The 27224-nt window shown below is 39.5% G+C and overlaps 2 protein-coding genes across 2 annotated transcripts; both read right to left on the bottom strand.

The window, feature by feature from the left end:
* Positions 1–116: 116 nt before the first annotated feature.
* On the bottom strand, positions 117–9858 carry rbm28 (RNA binding motif protein 28). The gene is made up of 20 exons (XM_030426440.1): positions 9487–9858; positions 9256–9402; positions 9092–9162; positions 8897–8972; positions 8684–8776; positions 8507–8578; positions 8282–8390; positions 7947–8206; positions 7791–7857; positions 7532–7641; positions 7375–7448; positions 7124–7259; positions 4942–5006; positions 4673–4831; positions 4317–4466; positions 4054–4128; positions 3829–3955; positions 3385–3523; positions 2837–2951; positions 117–563 (listed from the first exon to the last, which is right to left on the bottom strand). The coding sequence occupies exons 1-20, from the start codon at positions 9602–9604 to the stop codon at positions 429–431; spliced, it is 2298 nt and encodes a 765-aa protein (XP_030282300.1). The 5' UTR covers positions 9605–9858; the 3' UTR covers positions 117–428.
* A 1838-nt stretch (positions 9859–11696) lies between these two features.
* On the bottom strand, positions 11697–24756 carry LOC115587134 (uncharacterized). Its single transcript, XM_030426778.1, has 4 exons — positions 24597–24756; positions 23220–23508; positions 13835–14081; positions 11697–13722 (listed from the first exon to the last, which is right to left on the bottom strand). The coding sequence occupies exons 2-4, from the start codon at positions 23454–23456 to the stop codon at positions 13361–13363; spliced, it is 846 nt and encodes a 281-aa protein (XP_030282638.1). The 5' UTR covers positions 23457–23508; positions 24597–24756; the 3' UTR covers positions 11697–13360.
* Positions 24757–27224: the final 2468 nt, after the last annotated feature.

Here is a 27224-nt window from a genome sequence, read left to right as displayed (position 1 = left end):
TCAGGGTTCACGCGTGGGAAGTGTTTATCTAGAACTATCAGAACTATCAGCTTATGATTAACTCCCGTTAACAAAAGAAAAAAAAAACAGGAGCTGTCATAATGAACAGACTCATCTGTGAATCCAACAAACGGGGATTTATTATGATATAAACATTCACAATAAGACACAAATTCAAGGGGATTTAAAATTGTTTCATAAAAAGCCATGTGCATGAAAAATAAAACTATCCTTACATCAGTCAGTTTTTTTTAATAGTAAAAAACAAACATGAACGTGGATTACAGAAACGCAGGGACAGGATGAATGAAGTGAAGAGGGCATCATATACTGTACAAACACATTTATGATGACCACTGTACTTATTCTCGACAACATTTTCTCTCTCACACATACACACACACACACACACACACAACCACACAGCTTTAACTATCGAACCACTTGTTTCTCTTCATGTTGGTGTTGCAGTTACTCGTCAGTTTTTTCTTGTACTGCTCCACCAGGCTGTCAAATCGGTCCCGATCCCTGTTCTTAGAAGGCTTCTTCGCCATTTTAACATTCTAAAAGACAACAAAATAAAAGACAGTCATGAGATTTAAGAAAATGGGCGTCCAACTAACAGGCTCTTGATTCAAAAACCGAGAGTTGTGTGTGGTTTAGTTCAAAATATACTCGACACTTTATACACATTCTGTTCAGGATCTCAGATTAATAACTCCTTATTCCCCAAACCTCATATCTTGTTCCCTTGTAACTACATGTATCATTCTGGTGAACTCCAATGCATTACCTACACTGTAAACTGGGAATGTGATAGTGATAGCCGTCAGAAGTTGTTCAGGTGTATTGAATCTGTGCTGTGCACCTCCTGCCACTAGACAACTTCTTTGCTAAACTTTTCCTCCTGCTCTGGTTGCCAAGGAGGAAAACAACAGAGCTATCTCTCCTTCTCTTGCTCGACCACTCACACACACTACACACTGCTGTGTTTCTTAAAGGAGCCACGCTCCTTTGTAACACCTATTGGAGGATGACGTATGACAGATTCTACTGTACTCACTAACCATATTAGCAGCTGCATAAATTTAGTGATTTTGAGCACAAAATAAAGAATGTTTAGCAAGCAGTGTTGTTCATCAACACTGGCAGGAAAGAACTCAGAGATATCTGAAAAATATTAAAAATACCAAAATACACTGGAGGGTGGCATTGAAGAGATTAAAAAAATTCGTAACAATATACATTATAAGCCCATGTTGATTATTCTTAACATTCAGGGACAGAGCTTTGATTTGAAGGATCTTTTTTGTCTGATAGAGATGCTGGACATTTTACAGTTAAAAAATATACTAGGTCGTGCTCTCTGGCTGACAAGCTTTTTGATGGATACACTGTCTCTTATATCGTCTCATGAACATATTTGGCATTTCTGCACTGCAAACTCCTATCAGTTCAAATCTGGGCAAAAAAAAAGTAAATAAACAAGTAAATTTTGGCTGAGAAAATCTGCCGTTCCGTTCCATTTTCTTTCCGCTTATCCGTGAGGGTTGCGTAATGTTGACGCAATTTTCCCCCTAAGGGGTTGCAGGGCTTACTGGGGCCAAATCCAGTTTTTTACTCGATGGGCGTAGGCCAGGGGACACCCTGGATTAGTCACCAGCTCATCGCAGGACCCTTACTGATGGCATTGGCTGCCACACAAGGTGCCAACTGCACATCAGGAGCAATTTTGGGGTTCACTATCTTGCTCAAGGATACTTCAACATGTAGCTCAGTCCTGCCCCAGGGGAACCGGGATTCAAACCAGTGACCTTCCAATCACTAGTCCACCAGCTCTACCCACTGAGCTACAGCCGAAAATCTGCCTCTGCTAAAAAATATTTCTGAAGAGAATAGATGAGCCAGGCAAAAAAGAAACATCATATTCATTTTTTTTAATGCCCAGCTGAAAAATGTTCAAAATAACTAATTCTGTAGGTGACGCCTAAGCAGAGAAACACAAACATGTCTTTACAGTGTTGAATACTTTGAACTTCTGGAGGTGTGAGACCAGACTGCTGGCAGCAGGCAGTTTTAATAGTGTTTCTTTTAAAGAGGTTATATATTGTGCTAATTCTCAGGTTCATACTTTTATTTAGGGTCCTAGTAGAATATGTTTACATACTTTAATTAAAAGGAGACTTTTAACTTCTAGTGCTTTGCTGCAGCACCCTTTACAGTGTCTGTGTCTTGAACGCTCCGTTTTAGCTTTGAAGAGAGACATTGCGCCTCTGTTCAATCGTTGTGGAGAGTCGCACATGCATATTACTTAAATTGGCTCGTTATAGCCAATCAGAGGTGGAGTATGGCGGGTCATGCCGAGCAAGGTAGTGTGATCCAAAATAACGCCTCTACAGCTGATAATCATGGCTGCTGTACAGCCGTACACTTGTGAGAGCCCAATTAGTCTACATATGCCGATATAAATATATTTATATAACACCTGTTACAGCATGATGCACACAAGTTAAGGAAGTAAGTGCTTGATTCCAAACCAGTTGTTTCAGGCAGTGCAGCAGTGTTTTCTGTTGGAGAGAGCAACTTCTTTTGGCGTGGAGCATGCACAAAAATGCTACAGAACACAATAAAAGAAATGCAAAAACCCCAAAAACATTATATGACCTCTTTAAGTGAGAATCATCTATACTGGAGGTTTTTTTGGTGCTAAAATGTGTCTTGAGATTTTTTTGTAGTTTCTAATATCATTCAAATTCCCGTAGCTACTCCTCAGCACACACAATGTTTTGTGAAGCCGACCCAAGCTTATAAATAAGAACACCGAGTATATTTTAACCTGGTTTCTGGTCTGTGTGGGCTTTTCCATCTGTCGTCTTTGACGCTCTTTCCTGTTGAATCCAGGCTTTGCTTGTTTAGGTGGTGGAGCCTTTTGCTTTCCTTTGTCACGCATCCTGCAAAAGACAAAAGTTCAAGTGTATCCAAGTTTTAAAAAGGGCCGGTCGTACTTGACAGATCAAAACATGTTACATGATTTACCCAAGTTGGGAAACACTATAAAATTCTAGTCACTGGAGTGAAATGGACCTGGATCTTGAGCTACTAACAGTCAGCTTATTCTGATAACAATTAAAGGGGGGGCAGTTCAGCAAACATAGGGCCAGAAGTGTAACAGAAAATGGACCAAGCCTGAGTTCATTTGCTCAAGATAACATTCTAAAAAAGTGATACAGCACAGAAGAGCTAAGGCGTTTCTAATGTTGATTGTTGATGTATTAAAGAAGCAAATTTCCTAAAGAGTTTTTGCAACTCTGTCCCCATCAACATTTATACACAGTGATTTGTAAACAAGAGAAACATAATCAGTAAACATAATAAAAACTGTACCTGATCTTGGGTCCCCTGTGGGAGGGAAAAGCTAGAACCTTCCTCCGTTTCTTTCCGTGCTCCAAATCTACGTGCTCGACCTCGGGGTTGGTCATGAAGCCAGAATAGCGTTCGTCTTTCTTCTGCTGTTGAGGAGGAACTGATAAAACAAAGAAATGGAAAGGAGAATATAGTCTTTAAAAAAAAACTGAAATGGATCTAAATGGTAACATAATGTGGGGCTGTGACAGTGTTGTTTTTTTTATGGAATCAGAACAGCACAAGCATGGGGACCCAGCATGTATCCGGGCAGGTGTTTTCCCGTCACCTATCTAAAAGTTGTCCAGGGTAAACACAACCAATTCAAGCCCATCTGCATTAGATCCTCATGTCAAACCGCCTAACTTGTTCTCTCAACAGGACAAAGACAAAAAGAACTTAATGACAGTAATATTATTTTCACACCTCTCTCCTTTCCTGCCTGCAATGAGGAGGACGGTGCTTCATTTCCATCTTTCCAGGGTCCTTTTCCATCTCTAGCTGTCTGGGACTGAGGTGTCGCTCCACCTTTATACCGATTTCTTGCAAACTCCTGCAAAAACATGCACATGTGGTTATTTTCCATTCATGAAGAAAGCCTTTCATAATTTGAATGTAAAAGATGTAACCATCACACAAACTGATACAAACCTTATTTCTTAGTTGTCGTTCTTCTTTCATTTTTAGTTTCTTTAAATCCTCCAGGGAGAACTCAACAATAGGTCTCTGCAGGGCCACATGAAATACAAGGTTATGCTTCAATGACACAAAACTGACTGAACGTTTGTTTTAGAATAAAGTGTGCCGAACCAAATACACACCACACTTTTATGCCTAAATAATTCAGTGGCAACACAGCAAAAACATGCTGATAGTGATATCAGCGCTTCAGTACTCTGTTGCAAAAAATGTACCTTGTGCGGGCCAAAGATGACGGGGTTGTTGTTGAGGTGACGGAGTGTACCGAGAGCATGTTCATGGTCCTGGAACTGGACAAAGCCGTAACCTAACGATGTTCCTGTCACCTGACCCTTCACTGGCTTCTTGTCATACATCACCCGGCACTTAAAGGAGAAACAGGAGTCACACAATAAGAACGACAACAGCACCCCCTGCTGGGCTGACAGGCACTATGTTTTTAATTCTATGACAAGCTCCTATCCATAAATGCTACTTGAACTTAACTACTCCCAGGAATGTTTTTTGGCATCAAACGAATGATAATGATAATTTAAATAAATGTTGACCACTAGGCCATTTTGTTTCTTACCTCTGTGATACGGACTCCTTTCTGGTCTTTGACTGCTTCCAGGCACAGTGCTCTGAGCTTTTTATCATCCACTGACTTGGGCAGGTTATGGACACACAGACGGGTCTTTGACACGTACACGTTTATGTCCCGAAGTTTGGTCCTCTTTAGTTCTTCAAACTAAGGGAATCGTATGACACCAAAAATACACGTCAACATAGTAGTCATTTAAGAGATGATCTGAGCAGATAAACTAAAAAATAATTATGGTGGATTAAAAAGGAACTCACTCTGGTTCTTTTGATCATGTCTGCTTCAGGCACGCCCTCTGCAGCCTTGGTTCCAGCACGGACCACTGAGCGATGCAATCAGAAAAGAATAGTATAAGGTATAAGACCAGACTGAGATGTTTCAATATTTCTATTTCAACAGGAACTTCACAAGACAGGCAATGGCTTTCTGAAACAGTTTGTTAACACACAGTGAGGTTTTTTTTAAAAAGGTCAGGTTGTAGGATTCAGGGGCATCTTTTGGCAGAAATCGAATATATTCATACTTGTATCATAATATGTTTTCATTAGTGTATCACCACCTGAAACTAAGAGTCGTTGCTTGTTGTTACCTAAGATTGAGCCTTTTATATCTACATTGGTAGGGGGTGCTTTTCAACAGGGTCTGTCATGTTGCATCTGCCCCTTTCTACAGGAGGCCAGAACCAAAACACTGACTCTACAAAGGGCTTTGTGTATTTTTAGGCGCCACGTGAGGCGACAGTGAGACGAGGGGTGATTCATGACTAAATGCCACTAAATCCCACACACTAGACCTTTAAGAAGTTATCTTTATGACTGTTTCTCAAAATACAGTCACAGCCAAAAGTTTACATACACAAAATGTATACCATGGCACTCTTCAGTTCCACTGTTTTCTCATTTTTCTTTGATGGACTGAGTGGACATCCACTAAGTTTGCTTCAAATCTGAATTTATAATGGGTGTTCTGAAAATGTGGCCAAATCTGCTGGCTCAAAAATATACAACATACAATAATTCTAATATTTGGTTCATGTCTCTTGTCCATTTTCACCCCAATTAGTGGCTTTGGATGGCAACCCGCAAGCTTCTGGTAGTCTGCTGACTGATGTTTAACCACTCCTCTTGACAGAATCGGTTAAGTTCAACCAAATGTGATGGCTTCCTAGCACAGTTTCTTCGGCACGGTCCACATGTTCTCGATGGGAACAAGTCAGGACTTTGGGATGGCTATTCCAAAACCTCAATTCTAGCCTGATGTAGCCATCCCTTTACCACTTTTGATGCGTGTTTGAGATCATTGCCACCCAACTGCACCCTAAGACCCAATCTTCTGGATGATGATTATAGGTTTTCCTGAGAAATTTGGAGATAATCCTCCATCTTCATTATTCCATTCACTTTCTTTAGAGCAATCTATTCACTGACAGCAAAACAGTCCCACAGTTTAATACTTCCAGCACCACTATGCTTGACAGTAAGTATGGTGTTCTTGAGGTTAAAGGCCTCACGTTCTCTCCTTCAAACATATTGCTGCTCATTGTGGCCAAACAACCACATTTTTGTTTAATCTCAGAGATTCCTTTCTCTCAAAGGCTTTTTCTTTGTCCACATGATCAGCAGCAAACTTGAGTTGTGCTTTGGGGGCTTCTTTCTTGCACAGCAGCCTCTCAGCTCATGTTGATGCAAAACCCACCTGACTGTGGACACTGTCACTGTTATCTAGCAGCTTCTTGTTCATTGCAGACTTGTTTTTCGGTTGTTTTTGATTCACTCTTGACCGTCCTGATGATTTTTTCTCAGCAGTAGGCGATCGTTTGCATTTTCTTCCTGATCGTGGCAGTTACACAATGTGCCGTGCACTTTAAACTTGCAATTGATCTTACAACCTGTAACTGCTTTGAAATGGCTCCAAGTGACTTCCCTGATTTGTTCAAATCAATAATGTGCTCTTTCAGATCAATGCTGAGCTCTTTAGACTTTCGCATTGTAGTGTTAGTGGGTGTATCAAGCCATATTAAATGGGCCCAGAAAAGTCATTCATAATCACTCAGAAGAATTTAAGGGGCCACACTACCGAGACAATGTGATTCACCAAACTTTTTATAATCACCAAAGTTGTTCAGGTAACTGTATGTATATTTTGAGCCAGCAGATTTGGTCACATTTTCAGAAGACCCACAATAAATGGAGATTTGAAGCGAACTTCATGAATGTTTAAGAAAAGTAGTATGTGCTCCACTCATTCCATCGCAGAAAAACAAGAGCTGTACTAATAATTGGAACTGAAGACCGCCATGATGTACATTTTCTGACCGTGACTCCCATATGAAGCTATCTTGGTTCACAGTTTCCATGTGTGATGTCATGATTTAAGTCAAATCTGCACAGATCACTGGCAAGAACTGTGATAAGAAGAACATGAAACGGGTTTACTCACATCCCTCTCGGGCTAGGTACAAGTTCCTGGTGCCCGATTCTACTTTCGTCTTGTCCTCTTTCAGCTTGGCAGCATCTTCTCTGGTCACTGCTGCCACAACAAACAGCTTCCTGCCATCTACACGGATGCCACCACTCTGCACCAAATGTTAGAAGGAGGCAGTAACATCAGCTCATTGATCAAACAAACAGATACAGGAAATACGCATCGTTAGTTATTCAAAATTGCAAGCATGTGAAATTGCGTGTTACCTCTGAATCTTCCTCTGCTGCAGCCATGCATTTTTCTGCAGCTTCTTTAGTCTTAAACTGAGCAAATGCACAACCTAAAAATAAACCCAAATTGAGTCAATCAGCAGGTTTTATCAATGAGCAGAGAGAAGGATGTTTCGATAAGAGCTCCACAGACCTTTTGAATGTTCTGTGTCAGGGTTGACAACGATCTTTACGTAGTTAAGCTCCCCGTACTGTAGAAGAACTTCCTCAAGACCTTCCTCCTCCGTGTCAAAGGACAGGTTCCTAAATCAGACAGGAGTAAAATGGGAAAAAAAATGATGATACAGTGATAAATGAGGATGAATGCAGAGAGAACCTGATGATGGCGAAATGTGGCACAGTCATTTAAATGAAGGCAGGTTCAAGCTTAAGCTTTGAAAACAATAGCAGACCTGATGAAAAGTGTTCTGCCATCTTTCACATCTGAAGGGAGGAGTCTCCTCCTGGCTTTCTTTTGAGCTACAGATGAAAGAAGCAGATCATCAGTGTCATAACAAGATTTTAAAAAGAGAAGATTTCCATTACATGCCAAAAGATCAAAAACAAACCTGCTTTCTCCGCCTTGTCCTCTTCGTCTTCCTCCTCATCCTCATCTTCATCCTCATCCACACTCTCATCTTGATCATCATTTGAACCAAGGCTACTTTTATCATCTTCTTCCTCCTGGGACACATCATCATCATCACCATCACCATCACCCTCCTCCTCCTCCTCCTCTTCTTCTTCTTCACTGTCTTGTTCCTCGCTCTCATCTTCATCATCTGATTGGGATTCCTCTACCTGTTGCACAGCTGGCTTAGAGATGACTCTGTAGAAAGATACGACAAGTTATGTTAACACTTTGTGGCATATTGACAGAGGTGTTCAAATTTGAGGATCATACTTTTTCTTCTCAGGTGCCGCCTTTGGCTTCACTTCCTCTTCCTCTTCCTCTTCTTCATCGCTTTCTGTGTCTGGATGTTTTGCAGTTGCCTCCGCAGTATTCTTATTTCCTATTTGGCAAACAGGACAGTGTGAATGCCAACTGCGTTTGTTTTGGCAGACGTATTTTCAGTGACCATCGGGAAACAGAAAATAGTTTTATCATCCCTATTGATGTTAAAATTACCTGCACTTGAGGGTTGCTGTGTTGAAAGATACCGGTCCTTAGGCACAGCCCAGTCCACCGCTACCTGCCGACCTGTGAGTCAACAATAACATAAGAAAGAAAATCATTTACCAAACAATAACGACAATAAACAGTGTCACTTATAAATACGCGAGGTTTAGCATCTCTTTCACAGACCTTTGATCTCCTTCAGGTTCAATTCTTTAAGTGCCGTCCCTGCTTGATACACAGTCTTAAAGAGGACAAACGCAAATCCTCGCATCTTCCCATCTGCACAAAGAACGAAAAAAGAAATAAAACAAGAGAATCAATCAACCTACTCAAAGGTTACACAACATTTTGTGGCTTATCTCTACACACAGTAAGAATTAAAGACATTTTATTCTTTACCAGGTTTGAGGGGTATTTTGACCTCGAGAACTTCTCCAAACTTTGCACAAACTTGCTTCAGATCATCTTCGGAGCACTGTAACAAAGGACATGTTACGCGTTATAGCAAAAGCATCACTTCAACAGTCAATCTGTAGCTGAAATTTAAAGAGTGGATCACAGTGTGCTCTTCAAGGATCATGTATCGTGCTGTACCTTAAAACTGAGGTTCCTTATGATGAGTTTCGCTTTGAGGAGGTTTTTCTTGAGGCCTTTCTGCTTCGGAGCTAGATGGAAGACACGAGTAAGGGTTATCAAGTTGACATGTCCTATGAGCTGTCCCAGTTTCTGGTTGTTTTAGGACATGGCTTTGTACATACCTGGTTTCTTATTGTCTTTTAATTTCCTCTTAGCTACTGACAGAGAAATCTTCTTCCCGTCGTATTCTTTTATTTCTTTCAGAGCTCGCTGTGCATCCTCCACCATGGAAAAGGTGACATAACCAAATCCCCGACATGTCTCTGTGCCTGGTTAACAAATGGAGAAAGGGCATTCAGGCTAACATATTCATCACATGTGCGCTGCGGCCAAAATGACAGAGACAACCTCACCTTTCTCTCTGACCACGAAGCATTGCTTTACAGGACCAATTTCAGAGAATACCTCCTCCAACTGTTTATTTGTGGCTGTAGCTGGTAGAAACTGAACAAACAGGGTGTTCGCTGACATGGCTGTCTGCTGCCTGGCTAACGCTAGCGTTAGCTCGCTACTGTTAGCCTCTCAGGCTCGGTAATAACTCACAAACGGAATTCCTACTTTGTTAACAAGCCAGCGCCGAAGGTTACCATCGAACTATTCGGTATCACACGAATCCGTGAGGTATAGACGCGCCGTGGAATTGTTTAACGTGAACACCACTTGCTTCCAGAGTAAGTCGCATGTTTACTTGTGTGGGCAGCCATCTTGGAAACATACCGGAAACGGTTTTGAGGCTGCAATTCTCGCATTCGCTCGCGGGAAGTCGATCAGTGCCGCCCCCTGCCGGCCCGGAGGAAGACCCACATTCATCATTGTTTATTCAAAAAGAATATCTACAGCTCAAATGACAAATCATTTTAATAACAGCAAATAAACAAATAGTCAAATGTGAAAATGTAGAATATCATAAAATAAAACTGTATCTGGTCATTTTTTTTTTTAAATACCCATATTTATTATTATTTGTAAATAACAATTCACTGCCACACTGTTATAATTATATGTTAATTTTGTACGATATTATGTTCATAAGTATATAGTTTTTTTTTGCTATTGTTATTGTTTTTTTTTAAATACTACTGTCCTTTGGCTGCTGTGGCAAACAAATTTCCCCATTTGTAGGACAAAAACGATACTGATTCCGACTGATTCTGATTCTGAAAACCAATAAATTAAAGCTGCAAGCAGCGATGATCGGGCCCTCGCCACCAACCGCCGTCAGGCTGTGGCGCTGTTGGAGGGCGTGCACGTAGATGTCTGCACGTGCACGTGTGTATTGGACGTAGTAGAAAAGAAGTCAGGAAATAAAACATAACTGTTCACTGTGGCTTCCAAATAAGTAAATTCAATTAATGCATTTTTATATATATATCTGTAGCTATATAGATTTTTTGTTCCCTTCTGTCTTTCAGATGCTGTTTTAATGTCTTAATGTTTTAGTTTTGATTTATTTCTAGGTCTCTGAATGGTTCTATATAAATAAACTTGCCTAAGTGAGGTTTTGTTTGACAAAATTTTGAACCTTTCTCAACCTTCAGATCTCTAAACATTGTTTTAAACTGAGTACTTACTGATAACAAATAGAAACCAGGAGCTGAAATAAATCCATATATATGTTAAATATGATCTTAACTTAAATTTGTTTATCTCAGGAGTCTGATAAACACACAGAGGGTCCCTGAGAGACCTGAGGACTTTCATCAAGGCCTGGTGGAGCTGAGCTTCACCCCTAAACAGAACAGTCCATTAAACTGTTCATTGACTTTGTGTTTAATATAGGAATAATTTACACGACACGTGTATAGAACAGGAATGGGACAATTAAAGATTTTATCAAGGACCGAGTTAGAAAAACACCCATGATGAGATGATCGTGGTGAACTTTCATTAACGGAATAATCATGAACCGCCACACTCATGAATATCCTCACATTAATGAGCTCCTGTTGTACAGTCCTTTTATTTGCTTCCTGATTTAATTTGAATTTCCTTAGCCTGTCACCATGGCTGATTGCAAGGTATGCACATCGTATCCCCCCAAAAAACCAAGTCCAATCGAAAAGTTTGTAAACACTGCAGATTCTGAACTAAAGAACAACGGGTAGATGAGGTTATCTGCATTTATTCATCCTTTTTTTGTGCAGGAAGACGTCAGGATATATGATTACTTCTTTAAGACTCCTTGATTGTTTTTCACACAAAAAAAAGTGTGACCTGTGAACCAATACTAACAACCTGTAAGGTTTGATGGGGAATCACAATGTTGTCGGACTGAATAATTGTTTATTTTTCGATTGTCTGAAATGCAAAATAAAAACACAGGATCTGATCTAGCATCTGCTGAATCAGAAATATAAAAGATGCGAATAATAAAATGAAGTCCATATGAACAGTCTGTACTTGTTAGACGAGGCTCTACTGTCAGCTGACTTGGCTGTCCTGACAAAGAGAAGACTTCTTCATCATATCCTGTTTTGTTCTGTGTGTGCGTGTATTGTTAGTACTCTCAAAGTGGAGACTAATTTGAGATGAAATTTGGAGTCTGAAAAGAAATCACCTCAAACAAGATGCCTTCATATTTATTCACAAACCATGTTAAAGTAAATATGAATAAAAATGTATTTTAATTGCACAAATAGAACACGTATGAAATAACAGTATCAGAGGCACATTTTCATGTTAAACAACCACCTTCAATAGACATTCGTTTCATTTGTAAAAGGTTAAACAGAGGACATTCCTGAGCCACCTGTTAGCTCACTACAGCAGCTTTCAAGTCTAACCCGTTACTTCATTCTTTGGTGGTTTGTTAAAGCACCGTTCATTAGTACACACTTACAAATGAGGCTCATTGTGTTGTCTGTCTCAAGAGGTCATATGATGTGGATGTGTTGTGGTGCTATCAGATGGTGTTTTGTTCAGCAGCAGAGAAATACTCTATTCTATATTCTAATTATTCTGTTAAAATGAAATATCATTCTGAGCACTGGCAGAACATTCAAAGAAGTGTTCCTAAGAAGCGGTCCCTATTGTTGGTTTTATGTTTTGTTTCATACTCGAAAACCTGTGCATGTACATGCACAGTGTCTAAACACTGCAGCATTCACTGGCTGGTTTCACAAGTTAACATGCCAGGTATTATTTTCACAGTCACAGTGCCAGCGTGAGAGATGTAAATGTACAACTTTAATATCTATCTCGATAAAATCCGTAATTCTGTTACTTCATTTCCTCAGACGAGAGTATAATAAACCACGCGAAAAAAAGTTAAAGCCACTACACCTAAACAGAATTAACTAACAGTAGTGTGGCCCCTGACAAACACATGAAGAAACCCGAACCCTGTCAGGATATACTTACTCCGCACTGAATAATTCTTCTAGTGTAAATAATTCTTCTTCTAGTTCTAGTGTTTCGGGCCCCAGTCTTGAAGGGCTGCTGTAAGTTTTACACACCACCAGATATCACTGTGTTTCTTAACTTTAAATCCCTGAGGCTTCAAATCTGTTTTCAGGCACAAGTGAGAAAGGTATCTTCATCCGTACATTACTAAAATAACGTGACAGTAAACAGGAATAAATAAGATCATTTTCCTGTCCAATTATAAAACTTTGATGTATTCTCAGTATGTCCCACCTGAGTCGTTTTGTCAATTAAAATGCAACTGAACTAAAAGCTGAGTGTAACGTTACTCCAGCAACATCAAGTACCGTGTTATGTGCAAAAATTAAATTAATGGATTTTCCCAAAGTTAAATACAGGGTTCGTACACATTTTTCAAGGTCAAATTCAAGCACTTTTAACGGTCATTTTAAAGATTTTCCAGCACCTTCTTGCTGGGGTAAAATACGTATCTACAGGAATATATATACACTCATGATTTTTTCTTATCACAATTATGTACATTGTATTATGCTGTAAACATCTAAATTAAGTTTCATAATAGCAAAAACTTCAGAAATTAATTATCCAGTCTGATAACAATTTTGTGGAAGACAGAGTTATAATGTCAAGCACTTTCAAGCACTTAAACTAAAATCCAAGTACTTTTCAGACCTTGAAAACACAGCACTGAAATTCAAGCACTTTCAAGGATTTCAAGCAACCGTACGAACCCTGTAAATATCACCACCGCGATAACATACTGCAGGCTTACAAACATTGTAGGTTAGACAAAAAACAAGCTAAGTCAAGCTAATATGTCGTTAAGTTGGTATGAAAACCATCTTACATCTTGGCCTTCAGCGGGGCCAACCGGAGTGAGTGTAGGAACATGCCAAGGGTTGTCAGATACTCTTGCTGGTGCCTCTTCAGGTGACCTGCGTGTGTTGAGTCGGCCCACTTCTTGGCTGTGACGTCCATCCCGCGCTTACGCAAATGGTCAATAATTTCCTCCATTGCTCGTGGGTCGGACATGGGATCGTTCTCGCAGAAGAAGAACAGTGCCGGAGCGGTGAAGGGAGTGTTCCAAAAGGCATCGATGGCTGTGTTGAAGTAGTCCACCGTTTGGTGTTTGAACATGCTGAAGTACAACAGGCTCAATTGTTTCACCGCTGTCTCCCAACGAGGAAATACAGTCTTACCGAGACCTGGGCAGAGAGGAGAAAACCGCACTTCCTTCATTTGCGCTTAAAGATGTTTGCCTGTGTGCACGCTGGATATTAATGAATTGAAATCGTGTTGCATCATGTTAACACTGACCTCTGGCCATCGTCTCCAGCGAGCCCACCACCAAGCTATCGTACACTTGGCCCTTGATCCTCTGCGTGAGCGCCTCGTATTTTTGCACGTCCTGGCAAACGTGCACCAGCAGCTGAGAAAACGCGAAGCCGCCAATGGAGAAGGCGTGGACAAGCAGGGGGCGGGAGTCAAAGGGTTCACTCAGGAGCAATTCCAGCAGCGTCTTTCCACGATCCAGACCCCAGCGAGGCCACAGGAAATCCTGAACCTTGAGTAAGACAAACAGAGACCTGTCATTTTCTTATCAGCCAAAAGGTCACTGGACTGTTTAAATAAGTAATAACATTGCAGAAGGCAGACGGACAATATCATAGCCCGACTACCTGCCCCCGAATTTTCCCATCCAATCTTGAAATAATCTCTGTCCCATTTTCTAAACACTGCACCACTGCCGCCTTTAAAAAATAAACAAACCCATAAACACAGCGGCAGAGAACAAAACCTGAGCTGGATAGGATAATGAAGTGTCAGTGAGTTAACACTCCTTCATTTTGTTCAGTGTGGTCCACTCATTCAGCATTGAATAATTGGATGGACGATTGGATGATGGATGATAAATGACTGGGATCCTTCTGTATATTACATTCAACTTCAAAATATAACGTGTGCACCTGTAATCTGATGAGGGACAAAATGCAAGTGGCAGCAACTGAAGAGGAAACACAGATCAAGCACATAACACATGGTTTACTTACAGACATATGACTGTAACCTTGTAGATGTGAGAAATTTACATAGAATTCCTTTGGTTTATCAAATGTATTGTAAGGACAGGAAGGAGAGAGAGAGATTGTCACACTGCCTGAGGTGTCACATGAGCCACAGAAGGGGGCACATCCCCACAAGGAAAGATACACAAGTTTAGATAAGATGACATTTACTGTCCCCTCTGTTAGATCAAAGGGTCACTGTCCTGGGAAGACAGGACACATCAAAATATCAAAGAGTCCTTTATCTGTAAAGAAGATGTTTTATGACTGTTTGTAAATGAAGGTAACCTCCTCTCTGTTCTGTACTTAAGGGGTAACAATTTAGAGTTTGTCAGAGAATGCTTTTGCCTTCTCTCCACGCTGCGTGTATTAAATGACATCTGATTCATACGCTGAGATCTGAAATTCTTCGGAGATTTAGCACTCTCTACTCAAAGGAGAATTTCCACGACATTTTGGCGACGAGGTGATGGGATGGACGCTTCGCTGACTGCCGCCTGCGCCTGAACTGAAGGAAACTGCCGGCAGGAAAAGTTCCACTCCGACAAACGGAGGATTGGATTCCACCTGAAATTCGGGCGCAGACGTGGACAGCGGACGCTCCACATATAAGTGAGTACAGCGTTTGAATCATTTGCTCAAATCTAAAAGCCTAGGTTTGACTTTCGTAATGTAAATCCTGTGTGGTAGAAAGCAAGTTATAACAGGTCCGCGTTATAGAGGCCTAAATTTCCATGTAAATCCTGAAAAAGAGGTATTGACTGTGTGAGTTTTAAAACGTCCGCGTCCAGAGGCGTCTTTCCATATAAAGCTGTGTGTTTATGGAAAGTTTTGAGGTAAAGGGCTCAATGAGGAGCGCCTTTTTATTTCCCATGTAATACCTGTGTGGTTTTGGGTAGAAAACGAGAAAAAAAAAAAGAGAGAGAGGAGAAAAACAAAAAACAAAACTGAAACGCAGCGCAAGGCTGTTAGCACTTAACGAGTACAACAGGCGAATTAATTGATTATTATATACCTACGGTGTGAAGAAAATTTCAAGGGATTGTAGATTTTCAGATGCTACTTACTGATGAGTAGATATTAAATAGTGGTCGACCGAAAACCTGATAACAGGTCAAATAAGAATATAATAGAATATAATATAATAATATGATCTTATGTGAGATACTGTAATAATGATATGACGCAGTATACCATTATATGAGGCCCCACTATGATAAAATGGGCGTATGAGTGATATAAATATACGAAATAAGTATAAAGAATAAACTTTGTTGTGACATTCAGTGACGATAGTATACAGATTGTATGCTATAAAAGGGTGCGTTGCTCGGAACGAATGTGTCATACAAACCACCTGGCTGAATAAGTTGCTCAAAGTTAGTGTGTGATTTGATGAGATCCAACCATACACTGTATGGAAAGATCAGTGTGATTGTGAAGTTTTGTGTGAATGATAAGCCCATTGAAAGTTTAAGCAAATCTGTCCCAGTGAGTCACTAAAAAATATGAGGAACAAAATGGGGAAATTAATAAATATATCTGACCCTTTTACAGGCTCTGCTGAATTAAGAGCAGACAAATGGGGAAAATGTGGTTCAGGATTTCAACTTTGGCATTTTATCACCTTTGAGGTTTTCCATTAAAAGGCAAATTAAGCACAGAATGTTTTGAGATGGTGTAGAGTATGTTGAAAGAAAAGGTAAAATGAAAGTAGGGAAGAAACAGATGGACTGATAAATTGTTTTTTCAAAAATCAGTAGCATGATTGAAAGAAATGTGAAAAGAGGGTTTGAGTAAGAAAAAGAAAGAGAGAAAAGAATGTAGGGCTAGAATTTATGAAATGGACCTCCTCCCTGCTGTCTCCACACCTACATCCTTTCAGCGACACCTTCTCCACATGTGGTCAAACACCCCAAGATGACTTCAAGAAAGAAGGGGAGAAACAAATACACCCTGACTTTTCAGCCATCTTCCTATCTCCTAAACAGCGACAAATTAACCCGATTCTCCAAGAAAGACTTTTCTCCAGTAGCAGATTCTGCTGACTGCTGGGTGCGGAGTGAAGATCACAGAAGGATGATGTTTCCCTAATTCCATGCCGAGGCAAACAGGAAAGCAGACTGTCATTGAGATCCAGAAGTGTTTGTATACAGGCCATACCAACTGAATGAAATGAAGGAGGTTGCAGAGGAGGCACCTGACAAAGACTGGAGTTTTGGTCTGCCACAGAATCCTGGACAGAGATTACAGTCTAATAACAAAAAGCAAGAGGAGACGAAGACTGAATCCACATCCATCAATGGGAATGTAACAACACTGGAAGAAAACTGATGATACAAAGGGAAGCTGATGGGAGCCCTGAGTTTAATCGGCAAGAAAGGCGAGATCCAGAAGAATCCTGACCACATGAAGGTGTCTGCTCATTCACCAGGACACAACCAGAGGAGACAGTGGAGGAAGGTTAGAGAATTTGAACAAGCACGTAGACATGAGCACAATTAGACACAAGTACTGATGACACACACACACACACACCCACACACACACACACACACACACACACACAGAAACACTGATTTGACTGATAAAGACTAAAAAAATTGCTTCTAACACTATTAATAGCTTGAGGCTGTAAGCAAGTTAAATTTCTGGGGATAAAAGATGCAAAATTCCCTAAAACTGTTGAAGTCAGTATTATGTCATTCAGCCTACCATAAATTAAGGTGCCATTGTTGACTTCCTAAATCTCACCATGTACCTCCCCCATCTTGCCTGAAAGGAAAACAAATGGGGGGGTGGAGATCATTAAAACACCTTTGGGTCATAAATGAAGCTGGTCAGCATCCAGCAGATGTTTTCTAACACTAATGTTAAACATTCTATCAGATTGGGTTTTTCAGTTATCGATTTAATAAATGCATATTCTAGCATTCCTGTTCATCCTGACTCACAGTTCTGGGTTGCTTTCACTATCAATGGTAAAATGTTATACTTGGATGCAGATGCCATAGGGTTTTCTTCTCCAATTTTCACTTTGGATTGCAGTAGAGCTGAAACTTATCATTAGCGGCCATTGTGTGTTAATACACTTGTTCAGTAGTTGACAATGTTTGTGCATATGTTTTCCTATGCAGGAGCATTGTCAAACTGAGACAGTGTTTTCCAATTTTTAGTTTTCTGGCAGAAAATGATCCAAAATTTTTGTTGCAAATTCTCTGTTAAAATGAAATGCGTTATTTTACTCCGGAAGCTCGTGAATTGGGTACCGACTACATCCACAATCTTGGCTGTTTCTAAATATCTGCGAATGAAAATAATAAAAACAAAAAATGATTGCCTTATTGAATTTAGCAGGCTATTGTTGTCCATGGATTTGATAAAATTGTGGAGATCTCCCAACCCCTATATAATCACATATGGGGGTAGACATTTGGCCATGACTGACTTTTTGACTTGGACTCCTGACGCAGAGAAAGATTTTACTGACTTAAAACAAGCTTTATCGAGTTCCCTCTGCCGACAACTACCAGACACTCTCAAATTTTTTAAATCTTTTTGTTTTTCTGAATGTAATGAGTTTTTGTGAAAGAAAATTCTAACTCAGTCACATGGTGAATACCAACCTGTGGGATACTATTCAAAAAGAATGTCCACAACACAGTGAGATATGGGTTGCATACCACAAGGCTGTAGCAGCTGCTACTGAAGCAGTGCTGGCCACAATTGATATTTTTGTTATGTGCCATCTTTAATGTACGTGCCCCACATGCTGTAACTTCCTTTATTTACAGGAAAACCGCCTACCTTAACCCAGCTAAACTGCTACACTAGCAAAGTGTGTTTCTGACAATGACTCACGCAACTTTATAAAAAAGTTCTGTCTTTTAACCCATAAATTTTGGTCCTGACAGCTCAAGATGGAGAATTACACCCCTGTCTGAAAGTGGTCGTCACGGTGTCAAAACCAACAGATGCACTCTGTGACACTTCCCTCATTAACCTTAACTCTGTTTTTTCTTTGTAGATGATTCTGCTGTGAGAAATCCAACAGATGGATCCCCTTGTGTGTCATATGAAATATGTACTAACTATGATATAGTTTGAACGTACTCATATTCTAAATAACCTGTCTGCTCTGGCAGCTGTTTTTTCTTTTCCATTTTTAGGACCGGGAATAATATCACTGTACATACTGACTCTCAGTATGCATTTAATATGTCATGATTTCACACATTATAGGAAATCAAAATTTCTTACTTCTACAGGAACATCTAATGCTCCTAGAAGTCAAAATCATTAACCTTTTGTCTGCATTACTTCTACCTATGCAAATATAAAGCTCATACAAGTGCTAATGACCCAGTGTCACTGGGAAATGAAGCTGCTAAGACAGCTCATCAGAATCTAAATCAGAATACTGTATTTAAAAAATAAATAAATAAATAAATAAATAAATAAATAAAGGTTGTTGTTTTCAGATACTCCGTGTAAAGTAAAATATAAATACAGCATGAGTGGAAACAAGTGCTAAGATAAGGGGTGAATAAAACAGTAAAATACACTATAAAATGAAATTAGATAAAATATACAATAAAATAGTATGGTAATAAAGTAGACAATCTGAGCATATATACAATATACAATGAAATGGTTAGCGTTTATAAATAAAAATGAGAATAAGTAATTAACATTTGTTTGTCTGTTTCTATAAATAACCATATGAGTCCAATCATCAAGGCAAGGAGTGGTACAGTTTTAATGACCACAGGCAAGCATGACTTCCTGCTACTTTTTCACCTGTATACCCCACTCTACAAATGCTTTTATCTGTCTTTTAATAAAGTCTATCTGCTTCAAACAGGAGCTGATGATGTAGTAAAAATTCTATGGAAGTAGGAAAAAAGTTTATTGAACTCCCATCTGAACTCTGGGTTGGTGTAAATGGCCTCCCAGTACTGCCAAAAGCCATACTTCCTTCTTTGCAAAGTTTGACACATGGTCTTGACCATGTATCAAAAGGGAGGATGTAGAATATTGTAAGTAGATTATGGCATACGCAGGATTTTTTTTCAACTTTTTGTTAAACACTTTGTTAAAAAATTGTGTGATTTGTTAAATTTAAAATGTCGGCAGAGGCATAGCCTCTGTCATCCCATCCTGAACATTAAGATCTTTTTTGAGCATTAAATAATGGATTTTATTCAACTCACTCCATGTAGTAGGTATAAATATTATTACATTATTGTGAAAACATTTTGTCAAAAGGGATTGAATGATTTCCACGTAAATATGTAACAGCGATCTAAATCGCTAAATAATTGCTGAGGGAAATAATTGCCTGTAGATTTCTCCCCTAAATAAATAAATAAATAAGTGAATAAGAAATAAACAATTAATAATGAGTCACACTTACAAATAATTATTATTAATAATAATAATAATAATAATAATAATAATAATAATAATAATAATAATAATAATAATAATAATAATGAGTAAAAATACAAAATAATACATAAAAGTAAATAATTTTTTTTATTCAAAACATCTCAAAAAACCTGCACATAAACCTAAAAATCACATTGTGTTAGCTAGTGGAGGTGCAGTGGCACACGCTAACCAGACCTTAAAAACAAAATTGACTAAATTGATAGCAGAAACAGATATGTCACATAAGATGACTAGACTGTCTCCTTACGAGATAATCACTGGCTGTCCTTTGAAAATAATTAACACCCCGTTTCCTCAAAACAGGTTAACCCTCACCAAATTGGATGCTGATAGTTTTAAGATAGTGTTGTGCATTTAACCATGTTTTTTGAAGATAATCTTCTATAGGTGAAAGCAGTCCTTCTGGAGCCTACTATGGTGCAAACTCCACAATAACCAGCCTGAAGACTGGACAGTGTTAAAAGAACCTGAGGAGGAAGCACTGGAGTCAACCACGGTGGACAGGACCACACCTGCCCACTGCTGTCCGGATAGCTGAGAGGGACACCTGCATACATGGATCGTAGTGCAAGCCTTTTCCGAAGCCATGCCACTGAAGGACGGACAACGACCTAACCTGCAGAGTGCTGAGAGAGGACGCCATTGGACGAGTATGACTGTGGTTCTCATCCTTGTTTTTGGTCACCACAATGGCCATTATCCTATCCTGTTTTTCAACGGAGAAAAACTTTCAAACCACCAACTGATTCACCTACAGTCATCGAACACACTAAAATCATCCATATTGATACTCAGACACCCCATCTCTTACAGAAGGGTAAAAATGGACTGGTTGCAAGAGCAGAAGAAGACACAGAAGAACCGATGCAGGATCAAACAATCCTGAAAGGACATAAAACTAAAACTTGACACAGAGCAGGTGATCAGGAGAAGAAGCGAACTGTTTTGAGAAAGAAAATGAGTGGAAGCCCTGGGTTTTTGATGCTGATGAACTCTTGGATGGAATGGGCTCCAGGAAACCCATATGATTCAAATGATGAGTTGATATAATTCTGTTCTTTAATACTAATGGTTTGAATGAATTTGTTTGTGTGTTTGTATTTTGTTTTTGTTTTTGTTATTCACAGTAGAAACTGATAGCTGTAAACATTTTGTAGCGTTTTAAAAACTTTTCTTTTCCTATTTTTGAAAACTTTCAATGTAATTTCTCAAAATGTTGTGTTGACACTTTTGTGTCAAAAGGGAGGAATGTGAGAAATTTACATAGAATTCCTTTGGTTTATCAAATGTATTGTAAGGACAGGAAGGAGAGAGAGAGATTGTCACACTGCCTGAGGTGTCACATGAGCCACAGAAGGGGGCACATCCCCACAAGGAAAGATACACAAGTTTAGATAAGATGACATTTACTGTCCCCTCTGTTAGATCAAAGGGTCACTGTCCTGGGAAGACAGGACACATCAAAATATCAAAGAGTCCTTTATCTGTAAAGAAGATGTTTTATGACTGTTTGTAAATGAAGGTAACCTCCTCTCTGTTCTGTACTTAAGGGGTAACAATTTAGAGTTTGTCAGAGAATGCTTTTGCCTTCTCTCCACGCTGCGTGTATTAAATGACATCTGATTCATACGCTGAGATCTGAAATTCTTCGGAGATTTAGCACTCTCTACTCAAAGGAGAATTTCCACGACATAGATCAACACAATGAGTATATATTTTTATTTTACATTTGACAATCTGGCTCAACAGCACTTTGTGACTATATTTACCAGACAAAATGGCATCAACTGACAATGTTTTTACTTTGTGAGTTTGTGTGTGTCTGGGCACACTTTTTTCAGTGGGATATCACAGCCGTCATGATGCAGTCATGAAGGTTTACAGGTAAGCAGCGGGCATGGTCCAAGTAATGGAGCTAGAACTGGGGAGGTGCATAATAAGGAGAGGGGAAATTGGCCCCCCCATCTCACACCCCTGGTCTGCATTCACTTGAAGCTGCAGACCACTATAAAGCAGTTCCAATCATTCCTGCCAACTATAGCACAGCTGTTACAGTTTTAACATTCTCTGTCTGTCTGAGGAGAGATTTTGTCAAAGTGATGGTGTCACAAGCGTGCAAGAGACAGTCACGAAACTTGAAAGCTGTGTGGCTGAGATTAAAATGAGAGCCGAGTTTGAAGACAGGCACGGTCTGAGGAAACCCTTGACGTTCTGGACACATCTGTTGTACAGGGAACTACCACAAAAAACATTTTGAGCACTTTGCTTAGTGTTCATATGTCTGTCTGTCTGTCTGTGGACAGATTTTGTAAACACTATAATGTCACAACTATGCAGAATACAGTCGCAAACTTTACGGGTGTGTAGCTGAAATATAATTGAAAACAATTTTTACTCATGTGACTGTGTTGCAGTGACAGCTGAGTGGTCATGGGTCAGAACGTAAACATGTTGACAGGTGTAACGGCTGATTTGATCCCGTCACAAGATGGTCTCTAGTTCAACTCTATTACCATATAACATATACATGTATTTCTCAGCTCTGCCAAAATGGAGCTGATTTTCCTTCTCCATAAAACCTCCAAACATGTTCAAAGTCAAACGTTCTAAAAGCTTTGAAACCAACACTTTTGACAATGTTTACATCCATTAGCTTGCACCCTTTCTCTCTCCTTCCCTGTCTTTGTTAGCACATCATTTCATTCTTTGGCTTGACGCCACCACTCGCACATCATTGGAACCCACAGATGCCATCCCACATGCATATCACTTGCATATCACTTCACGGCCAATTTAAGAACTGACTTTGCCTCAGGCTTGCCCTCAAGTTACACATAACCTACACAGCAAAAATACTTTGTACCTTTGTACTACTGATCGTAGCGCATGCGTTATCTGCAGTTGTAAATGTATGCATGGGGGTCGATTGAGAGTAGAAGTCTGTTGACACTGAGCACAAGAGTGAATGGCCTCGACAGAAAGGTCATACCAGAGGAAAGACATTTCTGCATGCAAGAATGATAAATGATAAATAATATGCAATATTTGCATTTTCGAAACTATCACTACAATACGGTCCATTCAATTCGAACATATGACAGCCCTGTGCGGTTGTTAGACAAACCACTGACTGTATTCAACATTATGTAAATATCTGGGTCACAGCTTCACATTGTCCTTACCTCTGTCTCCACTACGAGCACATCGAAGCCAGTGCGGAAGTAGATTTCACAATACTTGGCCACAGCTTGGGGACGCGAACCCATCCAAGGCAACATCAGCATCAGGGGTCTGTGTTGCTCAGAGGTTGGGGTCTGAGATCCTGAGACTGGAGATGCCACTTCGTTGATGTAGAAAGTGACATTCTTGCTGAGGCGGTGGGCAGTAACACCCAGGCTCAGGGCGGTCCTGCCCAACATAGCAGCTGCTTTCAGGGCTCTTCAGTGGACTGGCTGGATTTGACAAGAGAGGCTGGAGAGGAAGAGGAAATGATATTGGGCAATGTAGAAAAAAATAAGAATGACAGTGAGACAACTTCAATTTGGACTGTAATGAATGTGCATTTTGTAAAACAGAAGTAGAAACACTGGAACATTTAATGTTCTCTTGCAATCTATCTGATTTGTTTTGGAAAGACTTCAAAACTTGGATAACCTATAATAATATAGATGTGCCACCCTTAACTTACAATAATGTGAGATTTGGTTTCATAATGGAGGACAGAAAACTAGAATATAACATAAATAACTTGATTATACTCGCCAAATACTTTCTACACAAATGTAAATTCTCAAAAACGACCCCACATTTCAACATTTTTTTAAAAGAACTGCACCTTTACTTTGATTCATTAAAACTTGTGAAATCAAAGAAAGCCCTATTGCTGTATGACAGTTTATCAACTTTTACTTTTGATTGATCCCCTATAAGAAAATGTTGTTTTTTTTGTTTGTTTTTTTCCATTTCCTTTCTATTGCTTTACTTTCTATTGTTCTGTTTATATCCTACTCTTTTTGGATGTAAGAAATGCTACGCTCAGTTCTGAAAGCAATAACTTTTGTAATTGCATTTGAATATGCTTATTTGTACTGTTTTTTGCACTTTGCAATAAAAAACAAAAACAAAACTTGTGTTTGTTCAGAAGACTTATTCCCCTCACATGACAACCCCAAAAACCCTGTGTGTGCCTTGTTGTTGTGAGCTAACTTAACTGGTAGAGTCATGTTAAGGTCATGCTAACTCACTATTACCAAACTCACTTGAGAAGCTAACCTAGTTAAAGCGATAGCAACGTGTTAAGAGCACACATTCAACTCAAGCTAGCCTACAGATATTTTAAGAAAAGCTATGAAACTTCACCTTAAACACGATGCATGTCACGGTTAACCGCAGTTTAATAGATTAAAAACTCCAAATTGTATTTCTGTTAAAGAAGAGCCGAGCAGCCGTGACAAACACACCGCCGACACAATGCTGCCAAATTCATTTCGGGTTAAAGTCAATTTAAAAAAGCTTAAATGGCAAACTTTTCATTCCTGCATCTGGTTTGAGTTACCAACCTTATTTCAACTGTGCGCCAGTGATGTTCTGAGAGACAGGCGGGCTCTGCTGCAGCACATTGTTGTCGCTTGTGTAAAGTTATAGATTAATGAGCCATTTCTGTGCCAACTGAAGTGCCGGTCCCGATTCCAGGATATCGATTCATCACGGCATCTTCCTCTTCGCCTTCTACATGCGTGTGTGTCCGCGGTCATGCGCACTGCTGCCCCCCTCTGGACACAAACGGTGCTGAACCAGTACCAGACTGACCGGTCCAGTACCAGACTGACCGGTCCAGTTGGTATGTGTATATATCAGAATCGGAAATACTTTATTGCTTCCTTTACAGTTGTTCCCATTCAAAGTCAAGAATGTGCAGAACAATAATAATAATAATAATGATGATAATAATGATAATAATAATAATAACTCTATCTAAGCAATAACAACAAAAACAAAACAAAAATACAATAAATGTACATTCTACTAGAATATATTCATATATACAGAGTAATAATGCTACAGTTGAAAATATGGGTTATTGCACATTGTCTATATATCATATATACTGTATATGCAGTGTTGGGCAGGTTACTTTAAAATGCAATATATTACATATTACTTTCATTGTAAAGTAATCTATTACATTACAATATTACTGTCCGTGTAGACTAGAGTAATGTATTACTTACTACAATGCTTTTTAGTTACCTGTTAAAAAAAAAAAAAAGCCCAAATAAATTATATAGAAGAAAGATAAAGCCAAGATATCGTTTTAATGGCTTTGGACGGAGGGATAAGCAGGCAGACAAAGGATCAAAGTCTGATATATTGTGAGATGTGAAGAAAAACAGAACAACGAATGCATGTACATATGTGATTCAAGAATGTACGTTAAAGGCTGCATCATCAGGCTCATGTCAGTCACACGGAGACTGAACAAAGAACTCGTAGGCTCAGCTATATTAAACAAACACAGCCTATATTGGTCTATATATATATGTTGGTGTGGATGGATACTTAAAAAAATGACAATAAACTCTTCACTTCAGTCGGTAAACGTGGATTGTAATGCGTTACCTGACATAACCGTAGTAATATATGACAGAAATATTATCAGTAACGTGTTTTATTACTCCGCTACACTACAGGTAATATATTGCTGTAACGTGTTACCCCCAACACTGTATATATGTTTGTATATACATATACGTGTGTAAGGAATGTGAGTCCAGTTTTTTTTTTCTTTGCTCTAATTGTAGGGAAACAAGGGCCAGTTGTATTATCACAAAATGCACCAATCAGAAACAAGACATAACCATGAAACCCTTTATGCACATGGTCTGTGATGATACTTCTCTGCTTGCCAAAAGACAAACTCGTGTCGCGGACTGTTTTGGAGGTCTGAAAGTCTTAGTTTTAGTTTTTTATCTGCAGTATTGTCCTCATCCTGTCTTAACAGTTGATGTTTATGAGTTTAAATCTGTCTCGGCTTATTGACAAATCTGTTGAAACTCTAGACGTGCCCTGTGGTGACAGCTCTCTTATATCTGTGCAATTATATGTTTAATGAGGACTATACTGTTGTATTTAAACTGAAATGAATTGTTCAATGGATATTAAGTTGTTTTAACTAAATCTTGATTAAGTTCATTGTGGTTCTTGGGATCGTGTTGTTGTTGTTGTTTCGATGGCCCCCATATGTTGTTCACAAACTACTGACCTGCATGTTTTTAAAACGTGACATGTCCAATCTTTTGCATACAGAATCAATAAGAATTTCTGTGAATAACCCCCATATTAGGGCGAGGGAGTCTTGATCTCAGTGTTTCTACAATCCTGGCTGCAGCCCTGTTATCTGAGACGCAGTATGCAGCACACAACTTCATCTTATCCCCACCTTTACCCTTATCAGGGCCATGCCTTGTTATTAACCTCTTTGCTTGTGCAGCTTTGTTTCTGTATCTTGTCCTTACTGACCACGTTCCCAGCTGGAGCCCAGTCCCTGCTGACTTTGTCTTGTTGGAGGATGACTTTTCTAAACAGAAACCAGTTGCCCGGCGAATTAGGACGGCAAGTGTGAGGCGGCAATAATTTGGCCGCGTCCCTCTCTGAGCTCATATGTTTGGCCTGTCATTGTTCCTTTCCAGTCCCTTTAGTCACGGCTGGGTTGGTGCTTTCCTGTGTCCTCATCAGACAGCGGGTTAACCACACCCCTCGGGAAGTTCCTATCTTCAGCACCGACTGATTGTGTGAACGATCAGAAAAAAAACCTCAAAGTCTTTTAATCTTTGCTTTTGAGAATCTGAATTTCAATCACTTCAAAAGGCCTCTTTTTTGTGTACAGAAAAAATGAAATTTGGGAGCCATCGAGTAAACTGTTCTCTTTGTTATTGGCTGTGATATTTGCTGTCACAGCCAAAATCCTTCTTGGCATACAGGACCAGCCTTTATGTCTTTGCGTGTTGTGCTAAATATATGTTTGGCAGATTTGTGTGGGATACATTTGATCCGTATTTATCGAAATTCTTTGGACAGAGGAAGAATCGATGTGCATTTGGCAGAATGCCTACGCGGTAATAATCTCTGTGCCCAGCTAATTCAGCATCGGTCAGTGAGAGTTTAAAGCAGACTTTTCAGACCCTTAC

The sequence above is a fragment of the Sparus aurata genome, chromosome 8 (assembly GCF_900880675.1).
Source record: "Sparus aurata chromosome 8, fSpaAur1.1, whole genome shotgun sequence".
Taxonomy (NCBI): Eukaryota; Metazoa; Chordata; class Actinopteri; order Spariformes; family Sparidae; genus Sparus; species Sparus aurata.
The sequence above is the reverse complement of the archived record's forward strand: the minus strand, read 5'-3'. Positions and strand labels throughout refer to the sequence as shown.